Here is a 24,749-nt window from a genome sequence, read left to right on the forward strand (position 1 = left end):
TTAGTTTGGGCAAGCTTCACGTACTTGATGACGAGAATGAAAACGTACAGAGATGTAATTTCTAATAAAAGACACAACTCATGAATTTACAATGTTACCTGATATTTTGGTGGTGAATTTGTTTGTTGCTGGAGGTCCAAAACCCTTAGCTGTGCTGGCCCGGATGGTAAAGGAGTATGTGGTCCCTGGATACAGTCCAAAAAACAGAAAATGGGTTTCGTTTCCCAGTTTTGAAACTCTTCCACTTTGATTGGATAAATCGATTTCTGGGTCAAAGCAACTGACTGCTTTGTAGGTGATCTGCAAAAAAACAAAAATGTAATAAAACATCTGGAGCAGATAGATCAAGACGGCATCTTTATCCAATAAACCCTTCTGATGTATGCGCTGTCAGACACTTGATGATAAGCTCTCATACTCACTTAGACTCTTCAAGTCCCGAATCCAGAGAAAGGGCATAGGAACTCAGCCAAAACAGTTATGAGTTATTCCTTTTATAGACAGAGGAACTTAAAGCCAGTAGACTAGAATACAAAGGATGAGTTCAGGTTTAAGCTAATGCCTTGAAGTTGTCTGCTTTCAAAATATCAGTTGGTGAAATTGTTATATTTGATTCAGAACAAAACACACAACTAGCCAAAATGGATAAGGAGCTGATACTCAGTGCAAGTTGGATGGGTGTACAATGTGGAAAGATAAACGTAACATAAAAACCCAAAAAACAAACCCACTGCCGTTGAATCGATTCCGACTCATAGCGACCCTATAGGACAGAGTAGAACTGCCCCACAGAGTTTCTAAGGAGCGCCTGGTGGATTCGAACTGCCAATCTTTTGGTTAGCAGCCACAGCACTTAACCACTATACTACCAGGGTTTCCTAAACGTAACATACATGCCTCTAAATTTTTCCCTTTCAAATGACTTTTTAAAAGAATTTCCATATGAGTAGTTCATCAACTATTCAAGAACATTAACTTTTAGTGGTGATTACTGACTTCTACTGGTTATAATGACATAATTTTTAAATATGGCACATTCCAAAGTTTTGAATTGCAAAACCGAGCACTTGCTTTTAAGCAGGTAAACTTACCTATAATTTATGCACATGAGCACTAACACTGTTATTATACAAAGTGATAACTGACATTCTTTCTTCTTGTATTTATACCATGTCATTACAATTAAGAAGACCTCTCTGAAAGAATATTTAGATTGGATCAACTAAGCTTTGGTTTGAAAATGTTTGCTGTATATGTTAATCATGGCAGAGCCTGATGCTATTGGGCAGGCAGGGTGCCTGCGGTTAACCCTCTCAGACTTCTCTCCCAAGGCTACTCGGAGTCAAGCAGGGACAAGGCCTTATCTCCCACACAGCTGCAATGAAGGGATTTCAGCAACGTAACAGCGGGTGCTGGGGTTTTTTACTGGGTCCTTCATCCTGATACTCCTCAGGAAAAGGGTCGTTCAGAAGAGGCACATCTAAATTCTGACAGCAGCCTGGCTCCCACAAAATCTGTCCATTCCTTCATTTACCCATTCAAAGCGTTTCACCCGGCACCTTTGATGTGCCCAAGCACTGGGATCGCACATGGCAATTCAGATACCACACCTGCCTTGAAGGAGGTAACAGTCTGGTGGGAAAAGAAATGAACAATCCAACAGTTATGATGCTGTGTAATTATAGTAACTGCTAACATAGGGCTACCTATAATTCTAGGCTTTTATTTCTTTATAAACATCTCTACTCAGAACATCAGCTATCAGACTGCCATGAGGAAAGCCTACTTTTAGAAACTACAAGCTCTAATTTAGTGTAAATTTGGTCCTAACTATCCTTGAACCTCAGATATATATTTTTGTCTGCAAACTGAACACTTATTTGTACATGAGTACCACTCCAACTTCTAGCAGTCAAGAAGTCATATGACATATCGCATTGGGCAAATCAGTGCCAAAAGACTTCTTTAAAGTTTTAAAAAGCAAAGATGTCACTTTGATGACTAAGGTGCATCTGATCCAAGCAATGGTCTTTTCAACTGCCTCATATGCATGCAAAAGCTAGGTAACAAGAAAGGAAGACAGAAGAAAAACCGATGGGCTTGAAATGTGTTGGCAAAGAATATCAAATATACCGTGGTCTGTTGAAAGAGCAAACAAACCAGTCTTAGAGGAAATACAACCAGAATGCTCCTTAGAAGTAAGGATGGCAAGATTTCCGCTCACTACTTTGTATATGTTATCCAGAGAGACCAATTGCTAGAAAAGACATCATGTTTTGCAGAGTGTCAGTGAAAATACAGGAAACACTCAATGAGATGTATTGACACAGTAGCAGCAACAATACACTCAAACACACCAATAATCATGAAAACGGCCCAGTAGCAGGCAACGTTTCATTCTGTTATATACATATGGTCGCCACGAGTCAGAGCGCACTAGACGGCAATTAACAACACACTTCCAACTTACCATGGATGAGACTGAACTGTTTATTATTCTCAACCAACTTCCCTTCCCATTTTTTCATTTTGGCCAAAATTCCTCCTCTTTCAAATTATATTTTGGTCTGTGATGTCCTTCTTGTCTGCTGTGTTTTGTCAGTCACCAGCTCCTATAAATTATTCCTGAACCATTTCATGTGAACATCCCTTCCTTCTGACTCCCTCTGGCTACCAATTTCATGTGAACATCCCTTCCTTCTGACTCCCTCTGGCTACCACTCTGGCTTGTCCTTCCATATCAGCAGTCTTCCGTTTCTTCAGCAACTTTCCCTCCCTTCTGTAACGAAAACTGCCTACCAGGCCTAAGCTAATCTTCTCATCTGTTCTACTGTCTTACTAAAAATGTCAGCGGGATACAAACCCATACAGAACAAAGGCCAAACTCCTTAGCTTTGTGCTTAAGGTCTGCTTTAACCCTCTTCTCCAAATGTACTTCTGAATACGTGACACCTCTCTGAACAAGGGAGAGGGATTCACTGCCCCACAAACACTCACTGGGTTTTTGTGACACCGTGCTTGCTCACAGGCCTCCGCCTGCCGGGAACGTGACAGATACCTTTCTTCTCTCCATTTATTCTGATTCATTCATTCAGCTCAAATATTTATTGAACATCAACACTAAAGGCCCTGCCTTCAGGTAGCTTAGAGTCTGGATTGGGGCAGGGTGGAGTTGGCGAAACATATGATAAGTATATGAATAACTTTAAAGTGCTAAATTCCATGGGGGGCGGGGAATAAACAGCAGACAAACAGTGGGCCAAGATAAAGAGTACAGTGGAGAGAGGTATATATGCACACTTCTGGAACGGGTGAGGAAGGGCCCACTGAGGGGATGTCAATTAAGTTGGGGGGACTAGAACATTGTAAAGGAGGCAGCTGTGCTAAGAGTTTTGGGAGGAACATTTCCGGCAGAGGGAACAGCAGTGAGGCCGTGAAGCAAGAAACTGTGGGCACAGTTAATGAAGAGAAAGAAGGCCATGTGGCTAGAGCTAGCAAATGAGGTAAGAAGGGTCCCTGGAGGGGCCGAGGAGGGGGCAGGGGCTGTGCCATGCAAAGCTTTGTACCGTAACATGAGGAGTTCGCCTATGTACAACGGTGGGCCTTTGAAAATTTTCAGTGTAAAAATAAATTATCTGATTTTCTTTATGAAAAGATCGCTTTGGCGGCCAAGTGGCAGACTGACCTGGCTGGGGGTGGGGTGGGGGAGTACAGCAGTAGGGAGGTGACTGTGAACTACTGCAGGTGTCCAGGGTCCAGTGACTTGGTACAGGTGACAGGATCCAGTGAGCTGGGCTAAAGAAGGGGCAGTGGAGACAGCAATAAATGAAAATAACTGGCATATTTCAGAGACATATTGCACAAAATCTGATGATAGATTACTTGTGGGGAAAAGGAAGATGGAAGAAACAAGGATAGACTCCTTGCTTTAGGCTTGTGCAAAAGATAGCTCCATTTCCTGAAATAGGACAGAATGAGTGAGGAGATATTAAGAGTTCAACTGTGGACATGTTACATTTGAGACGCCTACAACAGCCAAGTGGAGATACCATATATGACGTAAAGCTGGAATCAGAGAGAGGTTTGGGCGGGACATATAGATTTGGGAGTGACTAGCATTCGACAGATATTCTGGTTTTAGGAATGGATGAGATCATTCAGAAGAGGGTTTAGGGATAGAAAAGGCAGCCTGGTACCAAACCCTGAGGGACACTAATATTTGATATCAGTCAGAGGAGAAGACGCCAACCAAATAACCAGAAAAACAGGAAAAAAGCTGGAGTTCAGAGCTGTCCCAGAAATAAACAAACAAAAGCTTTAAGAATGAAATCTTTTAAAAGATGTTGCTGAGAACTGAGGTGAGACTAGGATACAAAAGAGTCCCTCCATTTTTTAAGACAAAGTTCCAATTTTGCTATCCGTGAAGCCTTCCAAAATCTGGCCCAATATTCTCGAGATCACCTGAGTGCCTACTGCAGTCATGGTGCTCATACAGCTCATTTGTCAATAAATTCCTAGTGTGTGTAATCTTTTGTTTACTCTTAATCATGATTTAAACATAATGAAGAAATTGGAATGTTTCATGTGACTGTCTTCTTTCTGAAGAGTGAGTGATGTCTTATTATTCTTTCAGATCCCAGTGTGATCAGTAAGTATTTGGTGCTCAGCATAACTTTGTCTAAAAAGTCTCCTGGGGAGACCAGGTGTGTCCACGTGCTCATATAAACACTCACCCCATGGCAGGTGGGAGCTCTGCTCCCCCAGCACAGACTACAGAACAAATGCTTTATTAAAGGGCTTGCTGGCCCACTGGGGCTGGTGGGTTTCTACTTTCTAACAGCTACGTAGCTGCAGGATAAGCTAGACTAGGGGTTTGTAAGTTTCTTTTGCTCATAGGCCTTCGGAAATCTGGTAAAAATTATAGTTCTTCATTCTCCCATCCCTAAAAGTGTACACACACCCATGTTCAAGCATCCCTAAAAATGACCAATCCTCTCCCCACCCCTAGCAAGCGGATATGCTGTGCCTGTATGTACACACAAACCTTTAGAAGTTCATGGATTCCCCCCTAATGCCCATTCACAGAGGCTCTGGGAGTCTGAACACTAGGAATACGAAAACTCCTTGGGAACAGGAGCAATCTGACTCTGTAATCCTACTGCCTTCCCCAGAGTTGAGACTTTGTAAACATTTGTTGACCTGAACAGTATTTCGCACGGGCACAAAATATGCCTCCATGCTCATGCCCAAATGAAACACATTCTTTTTGCCTTGATTTTTTCATTATCTGATTCGATAAATGTTTATTAAGCACCTATTGAGTGCTAGGCAGAGGAAAAGCAGCAGGAAACTCCCAGAAGGAAAGTCTGGGACTGCTCTTAGCTTTGCACTGTATCACTGGCTGAAGACTAAGGCAATTTTAATGGAGCCCCTGAAAGAATACTGATGTTCCAGAGTTGGGTTCCATTTGATGGGATTCCCCAAGTCAAAACAAGCAAGCAAGCCAGCTGCCACACAAACAGCTCAGGTAGGTTAGAGAGGTGAGGAAGGATAAACTGCTGCTTATGTTGGTCAGGCGCGTGAGTGGTCTGTAACTCCAGGTCCAGGCAACTTAGTCGATGAGCGCAAAGTGGTGAATAATTAAACCTAACTTCTGGGGAGGAAAGAACCTAAGACACTTAGGGAAAGTACAACCTTTGAATGAAAAACTGAAAGATAAGCAGAAATCCTATAATATGGGAACAGAGGAAAAGGCATCAGAAGGAAAGAAGAATATAAGCAAAAGCAGAGTGGTGTGTAAGTTCAGAATATTCTTGAAAAAAGAAAATCCCACATAGATGAATCATTTAATTGCAGGAGAAGTAGGATCATACACAAAGGCCTCGGATACTGAAATCAAACTACTTAACATGGCCTCTACATTTTCATTCCTTCTGCACTATTAACTGTCTCTGCTATGGTGATCGACGGAGCCCAGTATACAGGATTAGAATCTGACTCTTGACTCTTCAATGTCACAATCAGCTGGCCGTTCTACCTTACTGTGTGCTCGGCAGCACTGCCTTTACACCCCACTCACACGTTAAACTCCAAGTGTCTGCATCTGGTATTTACTTCATTCTTCTATAGTTAGCTGCTGATAGGACTGTTCTAGTAGGACAGTTCCTTTTATCCTTTTGTCTTCTTCCAATGCCTTACACACACTCAACGTTAAAACAAGAAGTCTGCTGATGTCTTCCTGAAGTTTATACCTTTGGCAATCAAGAAACATACAGTAAAACCTATGAAAGCCAGACCTGTGTAAGGTGGAAACCTATCAGAGAAGGAAAATGCAAATATTTTCCACTAAAATGAGTGACGGGAAGTGGTAAGACTGCATCCTGTCAAAGGATGAAAGCTTGTGAGACCTGGAAAAACAAGGCAGTCCTGTCCAGTTGCAGCTCTCACAGGCTTCGCTGTGCAAAGTTAGTGAAGTATAATGAAAATAGCTGAACAAATCTTCCTGTCCACTTGGGAGTACTGTAGTTGTTAGCTACCATCGAGATGGCCCTTGGATCATGGTGTCTATGCATTCAATGGACTGAAAGGCTGTCCAGTCCTGCACCATCCCCATGATAGGCTGTAGATCAAACCGTTGTGGGTCACAGGGTTTTCACTGACTGATTTTTGGAAGTAGATTAGCAGGCTTTTCTTCCTAGTCCACCTTAGTCTAGATGCTTTGCTGAAACTTGTTCAGCATCCTAGCAACACATGAGCCTCCACTGACAGATGAGAGGTAGCTACGCGTGAGGTGTAATGGCTGGGTATCGAACCAGTGTCTCCCACAAGGAGGGTGGGGATTTTACCTCTGAACCACCACTGCCTCTCTGGGAGTATTACTGACTGATAAACTTTTAAAAACAGCTTTCATACGTAATGTTTAAATTTTGATAGACGCTCTCAACCTGTCTACGAGGTGACAAAATGAAGGTTTCCATTAGTGGTCTGTGCACACACTTCCTCCATCCTTGCTGAACACCTGAGACTCCACAAGTCAAACTTTCTATAGGCTTGCTTTATCTTGCTTCTTCCATCATTAGTAAGGTTGGGTAGGTGTCTTCTCACATGCTGACACGCCATTTAGATATTTTCTCTACGAGCTGTCTTTTCTTACTCTTCGGCCATTTTTTCTAGTGGATTGCTTTATCTTTTTCTTATTCATCTATATCAGGTCACAGTATATCATAGCTATAAATACTTTGACTAAGATAAATGTTGAAAATAATTTCCCCATGTCTTCTGTTTATATTTAAACTTTCTTTGTGCTATCTTTGATCATTTAGAAGTTTATATTTTAAAATATTCAAATCTGCCAATCTTTTTGAATATGACTTCTGGATTTTCTGTCAAGATGAGAAAGAAAGATTACAAAATTGTCCTTGCATCTTTTTTTCTTACTGTGCTCTCATAAGTTGAATTTTGTGTTCAGATCATGAATCTATTTGGTATATTTTTGTGTGATGTGAGCGGCATGTTATTCATGTAATAAAATGTTGGATTTGCCAACATATATTAAATTTTATCCAAGTATACTGATAAATGAACTTGCACTATAATTTATATCTTGAAAATTTTGGAAGGGCATGCATCTTGTTAACAGTAAAAATTGGGATGCAAGGCTATTCTATTTTGAATACTTCTGTACTTTCTTGCACAAATCAAGTATTACACTTATATTTTAAGAATATGAAAGACATTAGGTATCTATTTAGGTAGAAGGAGCCCTGGTGGTGCAGTGGTTAAGTGCTAGGCTGCTAACCAAAAGGTTGGCAGTTGGAACCCATCAACTGCTCTGCAGGAGAAAGATGTGGCAGTCTGCTTCCATAAAGATGTATAGCCTTGGAAACCCTATGGGGCAGTTCTACTCTGTCCTATAGGGCTGCTATAAGTTGGAATGGACTTGATGGCAACAGATTCTTTTTTTTTTTTAGGAAGAGATATAATTATCAGAGCCAGGTTTTAGAAAGATAACTGACAAAATTAAACAGGTAAAGTGGGTAGGTAAGGGATGAGAAGGGCGCGAGGACAAAGACAGCGAGAACAGAAAGGAGGGCCTAGTTTTGAGAGGGAACTGAATGGAAGTTAACCAACCAAACCAGTTGCTATCAAGTCGATTCCAACTCACGCTGACACATGTGGGTTTTCAATGGCTGATATTTCAGAAGTAGATCACTAGGTCTGTGCATCTGGGAGTACCAACATGCCTCCGGCAGACTTAAACCTCCAACCTTTCAGTTAGTAGCCAAGCACATTAGCCATTTGTACCACCCAGGAATCATGGATGGGATTTAGGAGGCTATAAAGACGATGGCAAAGAATAAAACCAGAAAAATACTTGCATGCTGTAAATTGCCAAAATTCCTGGAAAAAAACAGTACTGTCAGAATCTTTCAGTTATTAATATTTTGGCACATCTCTCATGAGGGGTAAAGAGAAATTTAGAATAACATGAACCTACAGCATATTTATTTACAGTGTCTGCAACATTCAATCTAGTTTTTCTTCTCTCCTTCAAAAACTATACAATTATGCCGTTTTCCCTAAAGTTTTTATCATTGAACTTTTTGTCAACCATGATGATTTGTTTCACCAACCAGTTTTTACCTATATTAAAATGTGTTTCCATGACAGAATACACTGTTCCTAAGGTCCCTGCTTCCTTAGCATGATGTCTGTCCCAGAAGGCTGTGGCCTCCTCCCGGGAGGGACCGACTCCTTCCTCCACCTCCAGCTCTGAGTAGGACCCTGGCAAAGGGTAGGTGAGTCATGCGTGCAGGTCTGTGTTAGGGGAAGAGGAGCTCCCTCCTGAAACTCCACCTAAAGTCTACCTTGAGGAGCTTGAGAACTTCCTCTTAGAACAAGATTTGGTGGTCAGAAAACTTCATCACTTAAGCCTGACTCACACATGTGACATTTCCCCTTTGGTGCCTAGAAAAATGAACCAGGCTTCTCGGCACATACACATCTGATTTTAATACCCTGACATACGGCGCAGGCACAATTCCCCATTGTACTATCATCTAGATGATGCTCGACTGTGGGATCCTGGCTGCTGAAGTCACAGAGATTAATGGGCTTTTATTTTGAATTATTACTCCTACTCTTTTCACGTTAAAGTTACTTATACACAAAGATAAATGTGCAGTGCAGTTAGAAAGAAGGCGTATGCTAGAGTAGTCCCTTCTTGTCTGTGGTTCTACAGTTATCCATGGTCAGCCGCAGTCTGAAAATAAACAATTTATACGTTTTAAACCAAATGCCATTCTGGGTAGTGTGATGAAATCCTGAGCCATCCCACTCTGTCCCTCCTGGGATGTAAACCATCTCCTTGTCCAGTGTATTCATGCTATACAGGCTACCAGCCAGTTAGTCACTTAGTAACTGGTTGGTCATCAGATTGATTGTTGTAGTATCACAGTGCTCGTGTTCAAGTAACCCTTACTTTACTTAACTAGGTTCCCCAAGCACAAGAGTATTAATGCTGGCAATTTGGAGACACCAAAGATAAGCCTTAAAGTGCTTCCTTTAATGAAAAGTATGTATGTACAGGAAAAAAAAACAGTATATGTAGGGTTGGGTTTCAGGCACCCACTGGGTAGGAGGTCTTGGACCCCCTGGGGATAAGGGGGACTGCTATATTAGTTCCTGTCTGACCAGATGTCAGGGTCTGGTTTTTAGGATGGATAAACTTATTTCTTGGAACTTAACTGTGGTTTCAAAAAAAAATTTTTTTTTCAAAGGCTTTATATTTTCTAGTAAAAAGTCGTGAATCTCCCAAAATGAGACTTGAAAAGGGTCATGGGACCAAAGATATTAGTTAAAAGATTACGATCACTGAGGGAAAAATAGGAACTTGTTGATTCGATTATAAAGCAGCCCTATGAGAGCTGAGCCACGAATTTTTATTACACCCACTCTCTTACAATGAAGCAGCCAATGGACAGCATTAGTAACTTAGCACTGAAGTCAACTTTTTTCTTTTATCTTACTTCATTTAGCTTCCAATTAAAATTTTCCTTTTGCATTTCAATGCTAATTTTCAAAAGCTATAAGTAAACACAAATGTGAGGCTGACTGGGTCAGGGAAGGGTTTACCAGCGATTACCATTCTGACAGCTTAATCTGCTCAGGCTTTTGTCAGTAGTTCTGAAAGGTATTCAAGTGCGGCTTCCATGTGAGGAACTGCTACGGTTTTCACAAACCTAACAACATATAATTTTGTTGAATTTGCATTCAAATAAAGGCTAGCTTAAAAAAAACACGTCTGCTTGTTTCTATGACAATAGGCATAGTGAAATGACGCTCACACAGATGTGATGACTGTCACCCCTGCTACTGGGGTTATTTTTTTCCTTGAACAATTCATCAAGTTCTTCTCTGCTTATCTATCATTCCACCATTTGACATGGCTCAGGAGACAGAGCTACGTCACAGAAGTCCAAAGGGTGTTTTGCTAACACAAAGAAACTAAAAGGCTCTATCGCAGGCTTATTCCTGACACATTTTTTATTGACTTTGCTAATTGGATAATTGTGTTCCTTTATAATTCAGGAGTGAAATATTTCACAGCTAAGCAGGGACAGGATTCTGTGGTTGCCTCCTAGTCAACATATGCTTCAAAATACTTAGTTGTTTTTAATAAAAGTGATGACGTTATGCTGTGTTTTAACATATGATAACATATAATCTACAAACATGTAAATCATTGTAAATATACATCCTGAGATTATCCACAACTCAAAAAAAAATTTTTTTAAGTTTTTTGTTTCTTTAAATTAACCTTTATATACACTGAAGTCATTAAACTTCTTATAAGGCCTTATGTCATTATGCATTTTAAATAACAGATAGCCTAGCTATTGTAAGAAATTATAATAAAAATAAATTACTAACGATGGATACACTACCTCATATAAAGTGATTACTCCATATGTTTGAGTCGGTTCTCGCCACTGAAGAAATATCTTCTCTTCGAAGGTACTTCCTTGGATAGATTCAGTAGGAACAGCACCTGGGACTAAAACAGGTGGGGTATGAATGTTTGAATAACAAACCAAGGTTAAAAAAAAAAAAGTAGATTTTTCTAGTCTTGATAGGTTTTAATCTTTCATTGACGTAAAACAAATTAATAGTCTATAGAAACACTCAGTTTTCTTTTAAAAATATGAAATCTAAAACCATTTTAACTATACTCTCCTTATAAAGAGAATAATTTCATCGTATGTCTTTAAAGTCTGAAACAATTAGATAGAACTCAAGAATTACCTTTTAAGTAAACTTTTTCATGAAAAATAAATGAGAAAGGATTGGAACTATGAGAATTTTTATACACTACTTGGTTGGAGTGTAAACTGGAAGAGCCACTTTGCAAACCACTTTGGCAGTATTTAGTAAAAGTTAAAGACGCACATGTCATGTGACCCAATAACCTCACCTTTATGTAGATTCCCTAGGAAATTTCTTGTATGTATGTAGCAAGAATGTTAATATAGCAGCATTTTTATATTAATAAGTTGAAAACAAGCCAAATGGTTTAATAAATTGTTATGATAAATATTAAAAAGTGAAAATAAGTTACAGCTATATAAATCATCACATTCATTATGTATTAATGTACTAATATGTGATGTAGATGAAATAATATATTTTTGAAATTTACTGTACTTTATTTATAGTGTAATTACTAGTATAATAGATAGTATTAGGTTTGGGGAATTTTGATGCCATCGTTTCAAAACATAAAATATACAACAGTTCTGATTAGTTTTCAAGAAAATCAAATTGACAAAAGGGAAGATGAAAATCTACTTGCCAATTTTCCATAAAATAACATTTAAAAATTATTTTAAAAATATTATTTGTCTCATCTTTATCATTTTATATTCAGGTTTGAGTAAGCTTTTTGTTATAGACAATTTAATGTACTAGCATGTCCATCCTATTTATAAATACATATATATTTGTGGGTACATGATAAAAAGTTTTGGTGATGGAGTCAGTGAACAAAAAGTGGGTGGAGAGGTTTCACGCTTTCCAATTTCAAGACTTACTACAAAGATACAGTAATCAAGAAGGCAGTGTGGTACCAGAATAAGGACAGACATACAGATCAAGAGACAGAACTGAAAGAACAGAAATATACCCTTCACATTTACAGTCAACTGATTTTCAACAAGGGTGCTATGAAATTCAATGAGGACAGAATAATCTTTCCACAAATAGTGTTTGGATAAACAGATACCCAAATGTAAAGATGAAGTTGAATCCTTACCTCACACAATACACAAAAATTAAATCAAAGTGGATTTAAGACCTAAACATAAGAGCTAAAACTCTTAGAAGACTACACAGGCATAAATCTTTGTGACCTTGGATTAGGCAATTGCTTTTTAGATATGACACTAAAAGCACAAGAAAAAAGATAATACAGATAAACTGTACGTCATCAAAATGAAAAACTTTGTGTTTCAAAGAGCACTATCGAGAAAGTAAAAAGACAACACATAGAATGGGAGAAAGTTTTTGCAAATCATGTATCTGGCCAGGGACTTGTACATAGAATACATAGAGAACTATTACGCTCAATAATAATCAGACAAATAACCCAATTAAAAATGGGCAAAGGATCTGAGTAGACAGTTCTCCAAAGAAGGCCTACAAATGCCCAACACGTACATGAAAGAAGCTTAACGTTATTAGCCATCAGACAATTGAAAATCAAACCACAATGAGATACCACTTCATACCCACTAAAAAACCACCAAACCAAACCCAGTGCCGTCGAGTCGATTCCGACTCATAGCGACCCTACAGAACAGAGTAGAACTGCCCCACAGAGTTTCCAAGGAGCGCCTGGTGGATTTGAACTGCCGACCCTTTGGTTAGCAGCTGTAGCATTTAACCACTACGCCACCGGGGTTTCCTCCTACCCACTAAAAAAAAAAAAAAAAAAAACACTAGGATGGCTATATTCATAAAGGCACATAATAATATGTGTTGGTGAGAATGTAGGAAAATTGGAACCTTCACATACTACTGGGTAGAATGAAAAATGATACAGCCATTTTGCAGAGTCCAGTAGTTCCTCAAATGGTTAAACACACATTTACCATACGATCTAGTAATTCATTCCTACCTGTCTACTCAAGAGAAATGCAAACATACATCCACGTAAAAGCTTGTACATAAATGTTCTCAGTAGTACAAATCATAATAGCCAGTGGGAAAAAAAGTCCATGAACTGACAAATGGATAAACAAAATGGTATATTCATAGAATATAATTTATGAATAAAAAGAAATGAAGTACTGATACCTGCTACAACATAGATGAACCTTGGAAATATTATGCTAAATGAAAGAACGCAGTCACAAAGGACCCCATATTGCATAGTTCTATTTTTATGAATTGTCTGGAAAAGGCAAATCCATAGAAACAGCAAGTAGATTAGTGGTTGTCTGGGGCTGGGATTGGGGTAAGGGGAGCAGGGGGTGTCAACTAATGGGTACAGGGTTTCTTTGGGGGGTAATGAGATGTTCCAAAATTTATTGTGGCGATGGTTTCCACAACTCTGAATATACTAAAAGCTATTAAATTGTAAAATCAAATGAGTGAATTTTATGGCATTTGAATAAATAAAGCTGTCTTGAAAAAAGTAGTTGGAGAAATGTTTTTGATTGTGGAACTATACAAGTAGTCTTTTAAGGGTTGGTAAGATCTCCATAGGTTGGAAACATTACCTAGAATTTCAAAAGCAAATTCTACACTTCTTGAGCGTAGGGACTACTTATAGTTAGATGTAGGATATTTTACAGCTACTCTATATAGAGCTAAGTGCTGTTTAGTAGGAAAAAAAAAAAAAAACTTACTCAGATTGGAGGCCTGGGTTCTGACTTAAGACGCTCCAATACTTACACCGCATAATCTGGATAAATCATTGGATATCCCTGGGTTTCAGTTGTCTCATTTATAAAATGAAGAGTGGGACTAACTTATTTTTAATATACAAACTCTAGATAATCAATAAATATGAAAGTAATTCTCCTAGACTGAGGGAATCTGTGTGAGACTACATCCAAGCAACGAAAACAAAGTATTCAAGCAGTTACAATGCCAGCCTCTGAGTCCAACACAAATGTTTATCATAGTCAGAGGTTGAGCTAAAACGTGCCGTGCCAGAGAGCACTCTACTAAGTCTCTTCTCTCCCTTGAAAGTGTTGATTAGGATCATTACCACTTTTCTGACAATACCAAAATAACTATGATGAATGGTCTGTTATTTTGTGATATTAACTGAAAATATTTACTAACCTATGTATAGATGTAATGAAGGCAAAAACTTAGGGAAAAAAAACCCTTTTGTTTCATCCCATTAATATAAATAAGGCTAAAACAAACAAACAAAAGGTAGGAATTCAAAATGATGTTGATCAGAGGACATTTAAAATGTGCTGGAGGAGACCCAGTAATGGATGGCATTGGGAGAGTGTTGACAGGAAGACCTTAGTGGGATTCACGTAAGTTTTGTAGGTCAGGAACAGACCTAATAGAGGTTAAAAAGGTATATATATTTATATGTATATAAATATACATATACACACATACATATATACTATACATATACAGAAAAGTTTATTAAATTAGGGAAGAAAGTACCACACAGGAATTTCAGTCTAGTACTATTTTTTTTTTTTTACTATTTAGAGGAATTCAGGATTTGGAATATATAGTCAAAATATCTGAGTTTGTGAAACTGAGTCCTATACTACAAAGTGACACTCTAAAGATGATTAAAAAAGATAAATATTTTTTCCACACGCTTTTTGTTGAAATAATCAATATTACAATAGAAATATTATGCTACAATAAGTCACAATGTTCAATGATTTGTAGCTTTGTTAATGGTAGATAAAATGACCTCACCATTGATTTGTCTTCAAACTCACTACTGTTTGACAGTTATTCTATTTCTGACTTCTTCTCTCTGCCTTTCTTGAAGTCCCTTGTTTTTTTCTCATTCAAAAATGCATACACAAATTGTTTTGTGACATTGGGTGCAATCTCCATGTTTAGTCAGCACTCTCCCCCTTTCCCTTTACATGCTGGGTTCCCTGTGTTCATTTGCCCAGTTTTCCAGTCCCTTCCTGCCTTCTCATCTTCACTTTTGGGTAGGTGTTGCCCCTTTGGGCTCGTATATTTGACTGAACTAAGAAGCACGTTCCTCACATGTGTTACTGTTTGTTTTATAGGCCTGTCTAATTTTTGGCTGAAAGGTGGCCTTTGGGAGTAGCTTCAGTTCTGAGTTAGCAGGGTGTCCAGAGGCCATAGTCTCTGGGGTTCCTCCAGTCTCTGAAAGACCAGTTAGTCTAATCTTTTTTTTTTTTGTGAATTTCAATTTTGTTCTACATTTTTCTACTGCTTTGTCCAGGACCCTCTATTGTGATCTCTGTCAGGGCAGTCAGTGGTGGAGCCGGATACCATCTAGTTCTTCTAGGCTTGGGCTGGTGGAGGTTGTGGCCCATGTTCTCCATTAGTCATTTGGACTAATATTTTCCTTGTGTCTTTGGTTTTCTTCATTCTCCTTTGCTTACAATGGGATGAGACCAACAGATGTATCTTAGATGGCTGCTTGCAAGCTTTTAAGACCCCAGATGCTACTCACCAGAAGTCCTTTTTTTTTTTTTTAAGCAGTTTTAATTTGAAATAAAAGCTTTTCAAATTAACTGAATATCTGTAGGCTATGAGAACAATAGATTTTTATTTGAAAGTAATGCATGCCAGACTTATGGGACTAGCAATAATAATTTAACCAAACAAAAAATATATATGTGACTCTGACTTCATGTTTTTGCAGAACTAAACAGAATTCCTAGCTCATGTCATTCCCAATTTTCAACCCCCAAATGTTGAGTGGGTTCACGCTTCAGCAACATGGATCGTCTCATCCCTAGAAATGACTAAAACATGAAATGCTTACCAACAATATTTTATTTCATTTAGAGACAAATAAAGTGCTTTTGAGTGTTTATCAACTACTCAGTACCATGATTATTTCTATAGAATACAAACAATTGGTTTCTCCTCTTAAGCAGTTTACAATTAGAGGAAAATTCATATACGGAATAATGAGAAAACAAGGAAAGATCATAATGAACTGCTACGAATCATATAATAATAACAATCATATATTAAATGTCCACTCTCTGGAAGTTAAAACCAGTTCTAGGTAAATTTCTTCCAACTCTAAACCTGCCTGAGAAGTATTATTATCCTCACTTTTCATATGAGGAGACTGAGGCTCAGGATTTATGGCTCTTATAAGTACAAATAAGGTCAGAAGGATGAGCATAATATGGGTTGAACAGTTGGAGACAGCTTTATAAAGAACCTGAAACTTGAGAACTATGAGGGATAGAGAAGGAGATGCAACTGAGAGACAACAGGTGGAAAGATACTTAGTAGAAGAGAAGCTGGAGAGAACAAGGAAAAACGGGTACGTAATGAGTTTGGTATACGCAACCCATGCCAAGGTGACACCTTTGTAGACTGATAAGTTTTAGAGCATAAGCCAAGAGTATAGAAGACTGCTGGGGAGATAAGGCTCAGGAATAAAGATAAACAGGAAAAGATACTGAAGGCTCTTGTGGAGAATGCTAGATGATGAAAACGTACTTTACAGATTCCTTTAGTGAGTGAGTAGGGGGCATTAGAATTAGAAAAGGTTGAAATTACAAAGAAAGCTTAGAAACTGTTACAGCAATTTCAGCATAAAATAATGAGGACTGAGGAGTGAAAGCAGAGAGGAAAGAATAATCTAATTTCTGGAAGCAGAAATGGCAGGAGCCAGGAACAGATTAAATGCAGAAAGGCAGGTGGGGAAATGGCCAGGTGACCTGTTGACAATGCTGACACTTACTTACTGGGAGACAAGGAAGAGTTGGAAGAAACAGAAATAGGACTTCCAGTTTCTGCCTTGAAAGACTGACTTATATCACACTAATATGAAATTAAACTTGTTTCATACAAAAACAATGCTAATAAACAACTATTTGAAGGCACTGGAGAGCAACCAAGGCAGGCAGGCCTTGAGGGGCTACAAAGAGGAGGATGTAAGATGGGCTCCACCTTTAGTCTGACTTTCTCCACAGTTTTCTTCTATAGTTATATGCATAGTATTGAGTAGGTAACAGACTCTCAAAAGTGCTTTGTTAGCTCTTTAAATAAAATTAAATATTATTGACAGGCATTTAATTCAAGTTTTAATCAATCATCAAAATTCTGCTGCATAAAGAGAAAAAAAAGTTAAACATCTATTTTTCCCAGGAATAAGTAATGGGGTTCCCAAGTTCTCTGCCACTTACTCTAATGCCTGGCACGTGACTTTTTGGTCAAATATATGATACAATGCCATTGTATTTTATGTGCTATATGAACATTTTGTTGTACCCAGGGGGCCCCTGAATAATCAGCATAAAAGCAAATTTATATTCACGCTATGGGATTCAAGGCATAATTTTACTACTTTAAATTATTTTAGAGGTTTATTCTAATTGTGTATTTACTTTTTTTGATGAATTACTGGTGACATACATGGCTTATTTGATAAGTCCTTATTTATTAAGTAATACCCAATCCTTCCATTGTTCCTGGGGGAAAAACAACTACTTCACGACCGTTAACTTAATGATGCCGTTTCTCAGCAGTCCCTATTCTGTGCTGAATTTTTGTCTGAACTATGAAAAATGTTTCAGAATGCCATTAAGATATATTTAAATTAGCACTTCACATAAATAGTCTGATGAAATACCCCAAACAACAAGTTCTTAGGTCAATGATAGTAAATCTTGAACTAAGAAGTATTTAGGGGAATACAGAATTATTATATACAGAATAGTAACTATATGATCAATAAAAATTATAGTAAAATTCTACATCTTCATTCACTTTGCCCTTTTTCAATCAATGCTCAAGCATACCGAAGCACAAATACACATCTGGAATACTGAACACATTAAGTAAACCCGTTGCCGTCGAGTTGATTCCGACTCATAGTGACCCTACAGGACAGAGTAGAGCTGCTTCATACAGTTTCCAAGGACTGCCTGGTGGATTAGAACTACCGACTTTCTGGTTAGCAGCTGTAGCTCTTAACCACTACGCCACCAGGGTTTCCAAGTTCTTTCTATTTTCATTATAAATATTTCAAATTAAATTTAAAAAAACCCTGCTTTTTGAAAGACTATATTTCACATAAACACATCATTTAAAAGTACTCACGATCTTCATCTGTCTGCACTATGAGCTCTTGACTTTCCTTCCGCCCCTCAGGATTCATGAGGATGAGTTTCACACTGACATTGGTGTACGGAGACAGGTTAGTGATTGTGTGTTGAGGGTGTGAACTGTCTGTGTCCCAGCTTACTTCTTCTCGAACCTGTTCCTGTCCTCCAACGTTGTAACAGTAGTGGACTGTGAGATTGTAACTATGACAACGAGTCACGTTATACCCAAATGGCTCCCAGCGGATAGTGATTTGTCGAGATTTGACCTCTACTACTTCCAGTTTTCTTGGGCCACGCATGGGATCTATTTAGAAAAGAAGAAAACATAAGAGAAAAGAATTATAAAAGCTCCAATAAATCCAAAAGTCACAGATATTCCAACTTGTTCTCAGTATCTGGTCTCCTCTTCTTCATGAATAATAAAATTCCTAAATTTGAGCTGGGCATAACGTCACCCAGAATAAAGCCTAAAATTTCTGGCCTCTTCTGCAGCAAGGTGTGGCCATGTGACTTGAGTACAAGATAAGATGTTATGAGCAATTTTTGGAAGGTGTCCTTATAAGAAAGAGGCTTCTTCGCTGCTTCTTTCTTACCCTTAGCCAGACTGAGGATATGACGGTTGGAGCTTATACAGCCATGACAAACCATGAGGCATTTATACATTAAGAATTCAAAGCAAAAATGAAGAAGGAGCCAGGGTTTCTGCTCCCCCCCGAGCCACCATACTAGCCCTGCCTACTTCCAAACATTTCGTTAGAGAAAAATAAACTATTATCTTATTCAAGTCTCTTCTCCTTTGGGTTTCTGACACAAGAAACCAATGCTTAATACATATATTTTACCTTTTAAAATTAATTTACAATTATATGATTGGAAAGCACATTAGTAAAACTTGAGAATTCAGCACAAAGTGTAATAATGAGAGAGCACAAACTTCTGCCCAGAACTCCAGGGCATTTTGGGGTTTTATTTGCATAGAATTCCATACAATCAATGCAGAAGTAGCTCTTGCCTATCTGAGATAATGCAATAATATTCTCCCTTAGCTCATGTTCCAAGTACAGAGTTTCAACTTAGAAATCTAAAGGACATGCAGGGAATACAAGCATTTTTTAATAGTTTAAAACAAAGAATACATGCAGAGAGAGCTTAAACTTGTTTATGAAATACAGTAATGCAAAACAAATAATATTCATTGAGCATTTACTATGTGCTATGCACTATTTTAAGAAGTTTACATTTCAGGAGTTTTGGAAGGTCCTAACCGAAAATATTATGATCTTGTTTGTTTGAAGTGTAAAAGGATCTACAAATGGCAAGGGGAAAAAAAGTATGGAAAACTTGAGAATTAATAATAGCTACCATTCATTGTGTACTTTTTCTAGAAATTGCAAAGATAACGCAGGGCCAGGCCATGTTTCTTTCTGTTATATATAAGGTAACCATGAGTCCTTACATACATACATATATATATATATATATATATATATATATATATATATATATATATATACGGGCATTCTTCGGATTATGAATGAGATCTGTTCTAACTGTGCCTTTAAGTCGAATTTGTAAGTCAGTAGGGTTTAACAGGTGCATACGGTTCTTATCTAGCCTCACTTTAGTGCAAGAAAAGCCTCCAAGCTTTTTCAATGATTTAAAAGCTGCACACGCAGCAAGTGAAGTTGAATGTGATAAAGAATTTGTTGGAAGTAGGGGGTTGGTTCAGGTGTTTCAAGGAGAAGGCAAATTTACATAACATTAAAGAACAAGTATGAGTTGTCCTTAAATCATATGTTTGTAACCCAGGGACAGCCTCTATATATGTGTTCTCTATCCTGCAGAATAATCCCTGGACTAAAAAAAAAAAAAATTTTTTTTTTTTTTTGGACTAGATATCATCATTCTCAATATAGGGATATAAAAATTTTGGCCAAGACAACTTAAATAACTTAACCAGGGTCCAGGTTTGAGTGTGGCACCTGAATTCAGATCTGTCTGATAACTGAACATATGGTGGTTCAACTCTCCTTAGAGCCACATCCAAAATAAAGAAAACCAGATAAAAGAAATGAGGGTTTCAACGATACCGAAAGCTATACCCAAAAGAATAAAATGAAATATAAGATATTTGAATAAAATATAAAATGTAGAATATTATATTTTAATCTAAAAATGTAAAATACAAAGCCAATATATTACTCTTGAGACAAAAGAATAAGTCCTGGGAAGAATCTCCCTTCTCCTCCTGATTCCATAGAGGGAGAACCTTCAGCATCATATTCTCCATCTAGCTTTACTGGACAACACTACCTGTACTTGGGGTTAGACACTTGTCTGGATTATGAATGAAGTTGATGTCTTGATTCTCATTTCTGCATAAATTCCTCCTGTCTATTTTCTACATCACTGAGGATGTAGAAGTGACTCTGGGCACCCCCTATGCCCAAGACTTCCAATAAGTTAAAATGTATTAAAATTAAATAACATTCTGGTATCATATATACAAGATGGGATTTATCTGCCAGATATATGCTTAAACTATAAAAATGATCATTCATGCTACTACATCCCATAATAACTGAAGGACAAGTAAGAATAAAACACACCAAGGAGTAGGCAGAGCCAACATGGTACTATGAACAGAAGCACCAGGCCATCCCTCTGCAGCAAAGACCCAAAAAACTAAGTAAAACAGATACAAACGTGAATCCTGGAGCCCTAAGCATCAAATGAAGGAGTAAAGAACTTGATCAAACACCAAGTGGAATAAGAAACTGATAGAGAATGGAATGAGGAGAGCTACGGAGTGGAGTTCCCCTACCAGCTAACACAGAACAGATTCACTGTCTTGGACTACAGCCACCAAGGAATGCAGACAGGGAGTAGAGAAAGGCAACTTCACGGAGCTCCCAACAGGAGACAGGGCACCCAGTAACCAGGGACACATGCTTTCCCATCCCCAAACCTTCTTCCCTGTGTGTGGACTCTGCTGCTTTCCAATGGGCCCCAGTCATTTGGCCAGAGAGACACCAGCTCACTGCTGTCTGGATTTGCCATCTGGGACCTCAGCTACCAAGGACTGTGGACAGGGAGTACAGGAAGGCAATTTCAAGGGGCTCACAACAGAGACAGAGCACCTAGTAAGCAGGGATACACAATTTCCCACCACCCACCCTTCTTCCCTCTACATGGCCTCTGCCACTTTCTAACGAGCCACGGTTGCTCAGCCAGAGAGACAGCAGCTCATTGAGAGGATCACTGAATATTTGCTGACAGAAAATTCCCTAATATCATGAAAGTTGAAAAGCTGACCATCCAAGAAGCTGAATGAACCCATATAGGATAGACCCCAGAAGAAAATCACCAAGGCATACTCGCTAAAACCAAAGACAAAGAAAAACTCCTGAGAGCAGCTGGAGAAAAATGAAACATCACATACAAAGGGGAAACAATAATCCTAAACTGTGATTGCTCAGCAGAAACCATGAAGACAAGAAGGCAATGGGATGACATATATAAAACCTTGAAAAAAAATTGCCAACAAAGAATAATATATCTTGCAAAACTCTCACTCAGATATGAAGGTGAAATTAGGTCATTACCAGATAAAAAGGAATTAAGAGAATATGTAAAAATCAAACCAAACTCACAAGAATTATTAAAAAGAATCCTCCAGTTAGAAAACCAACAACATCAGACAACAACCTGAATCTAAGACACAAGACTGCATCAGTCAGATACCAACCTAATTAATGAACTCTCAAGGAGAAAGCAAAACTAAAAGATTTACAACAGGGAACGAGAGAGGTTACTCTGTAAATGGCAGCAATGACAGAACAATAGAATAAATCGTGTAGGTATAGAATTTTCAAATGGAGAGGAAGTCAAGGCAATATCAAGTAATAAAAGGCTGGTTAAAACTTAGGAAGACAGGGGTAAATTTCAAGGTAACCACACAGAAAGTTAACAAACCTACTCATCAAAGAAGAAAAACATGAAATCTCAGTAAACACAAAATCTACAAAAACAAAAGAAGAAAAAAAATCCACAAACAAAAGGAATTCAACACAGAAGAATAAGAGAAACAAAGAAAATGTCAGCACCGCAGAAAAAAGCACTACAAAATGACAGTAAAAAAACTCACACCTATCAATAATCACACTGAACATAAATGGCTTAAATGCACCCATAAAGAGACAGAGAGAGATAGAATGGATTAACAACAAAAAAAAAAAAAAACAGGGCCCATCAATATGCTGTCTACATGAGACACACCTCAGAAATAAAGACATAAATATATTAAAAATCAAAGGGTGAAAAAAATATATATCAAGCAAATAGCAACCAAAAAAGAGCTGGAGTGGCAATAGTAATCTCAGATAAAATAGACTTTAAAATAAAATTCAGCATAAAAGACAAGGAAGGTCATTATATAATAATTAAAGGGACAATCTACCATGAGGACATAACCATAATAAATACCTACACACCCAATGACAGGGCTCCAAAATACATAAAACAAACTTAACAGCACTGAAAAGAGAAACTGACAGTTCCACAATAATAGTAGGAGACTTCAATGCACCATTCTCAGTAAAGGACAGAACACCTAAAAAGAAACTCAGCAAAGACACAGAAGATCTAAAAGTCACAATCAACCAACTTAACCTCATAGACGTATACGGAGCATTCTACCCAACAGTAGCAAAGTACACATTCTTTTCCAACACACATGGAACGCTCTCCAGGACAGATCACATCTTAGGCCACAAAGCAACCCTCAACAAAATCCCAAACACTAAAATAATACAAAGCATCTTCTCTGATCACAATACCATAAAAGTAGAAGTTAATAACAAGAAGAGGAAGGAAAAAAATCAAATACATGGAAACTGACTAACACCTTGCTTAAAAACCACTGGGTAATAGAAGAAATCAAAGGTGAAATTAAAAAAATTCCTAGAATCAAAAGAGAATGAAAACACATCATACCAAAATCTTTGGGACAGAGCAAAGGCAGTGCTCAGAAGTCAGTTTATAGCAACAGATGCACACATCAAAAAAGAAGGGACAAAATAAAAAACATTAGCTATACAACTCAAACAAATAGAAAGAGAACAGCAAAAGAAGGCCAGAGCAACCAGAAGAAAGGAATAATGAAAATGAGAGCAGAAATAAATATAATAAAGAATAGGAAAATAATAGAATCAACAAAACCAAAAGTTGGTTCTTTGAAAAGATCAATAAAACCAACAAACCACTGGCCAAATTGACAAAAACAGGAGAAGATGCAAATTACCCAAATAAGAAATGAAATGATGGACATTACAACAGACCTAACTGAAATAAAAAGGACCATAAAAAGTACTATGAAAAACTATACTCCAACAATTTTGAAAACCTAGAGGAAACGGACAAATTTCTAGAAACACACTACCTACCTAAACTAACACAAACTAAGTTCAAAAATCTGAACCGGCCCATGACAAGAGAAGGCATTGAAAAGGGAATAAAAAACTCCCCCCCCCCCAAAAAAAAATAGCCCTGGCCCAGATGGCTTTACTGAAGAATTCTGCAAATTTTCAGAGAAGAGCTTGCACCAGTACTACTCAAACTATTTCAGAACACAGAAAAGGAAGTGATACTTCCAAATTCATTCTATGAAGCCAGCATAACCCTGATACCAAAACCAGGCAAAGACACCACCAAAAAAGAAAATTACGGACCAATATCTCTCATGAATATAGATGTAAAAATTCTCAACAAAGTTATAGCCAACAGAATTCAGCATCGTATCAAATAAATAATACACCTCAACCAAGCGGGATTCATAGCAGTTAACGCAAGGATGGTTCAACATTAGAAAATCAATCAATGTAATCCACCACATAAATAAAAGGAAAGAAAATAATCTCAATCGATGGAGAAAAGGCATTCGATAGTCCAATACCCATTCCTGACAAAAATTCTCAATTAAATAGGTACAGAAGGGAAATTCCTCAACATAATAAACGGCATCTATACGAAACCAACAGCCAACATCATTCTCAATGAAGAAAGGCTGAAAACCTCCCCCCGAGAATAGGAATAAGACAAGGATGCCCTTTATCACCACTCCTATTTAACACTGTGCTGGAAGTCCTAGCTAAAGCAGTAAGTTAAGAAAAAGAAATAAAGGGCATCCAAACTAGTAAGGAAGAAGTAAAACTATCCCTATTTGTGGATGATTTGATACTATACATAGAGAACTCAAAGGACTCCACAAGAAAACTACTGGAACTAAGAGAAAGAATCAGCAGAGCAGCAGGATACGAGATAAACATACAAAAATCAGTTAGATTATATACACTAATAAAGAGAACCATGAAAAGGAAATCAGGAAAGCAATACCGTTTATAGTAGCCCCTAAAAAATAAAATAAAATAT

General features: G+C 37.9%; 1 protein-coding gene across 3 annotated transcripts in view; it reads right to left on the bottom strand.

Annotated features, from left to right (window-relative positions):
* The window catches only part of PTPRM (protein tyrosine phosphatase receptor type M), a 946,104-nt gene that overhangs the window by 345,851 nt on the left and 575,504 nt on the right, over positions 1-24,749 (bottom strand). For all 3 annotated transcript variants that reach the window (XM_049900161.1, XM_049900160.1, XM_049900159.1), the window contains exons 8-10: positions 18,316-18,624; positions 10,947-11,056; positions 99-300 (exon numbers count right to left, since the gene is read on the bottom strand). In XM_049900161.1, the coding sequence (XP_049756118.1) occupies positions 99-300; positions 10,947-11,056; positions 18,316-18,624 (621 nt within the window). The remainder of the gene's footprint in view (positions 1-98; positions 301-10,946; positions 11,057-18,315; positions 18,625-24,749) is intronic.

This window comes from Elephas maximus, chromosome 11 (genome assembly GCF_024166365.1).
Source record: "Elephas maximus indicus isolate mEleMax1 chromosome 11, mEleMax1 primary haplotype, whole genome shotgun sequence".
Classification (NCBI taxonomy): domain Eukaryota; kingdom Metazoa; phylum Chordata; class Mammalia; order Proboscidea; family Elephantidae; genus Elephas; species Elephas maximus.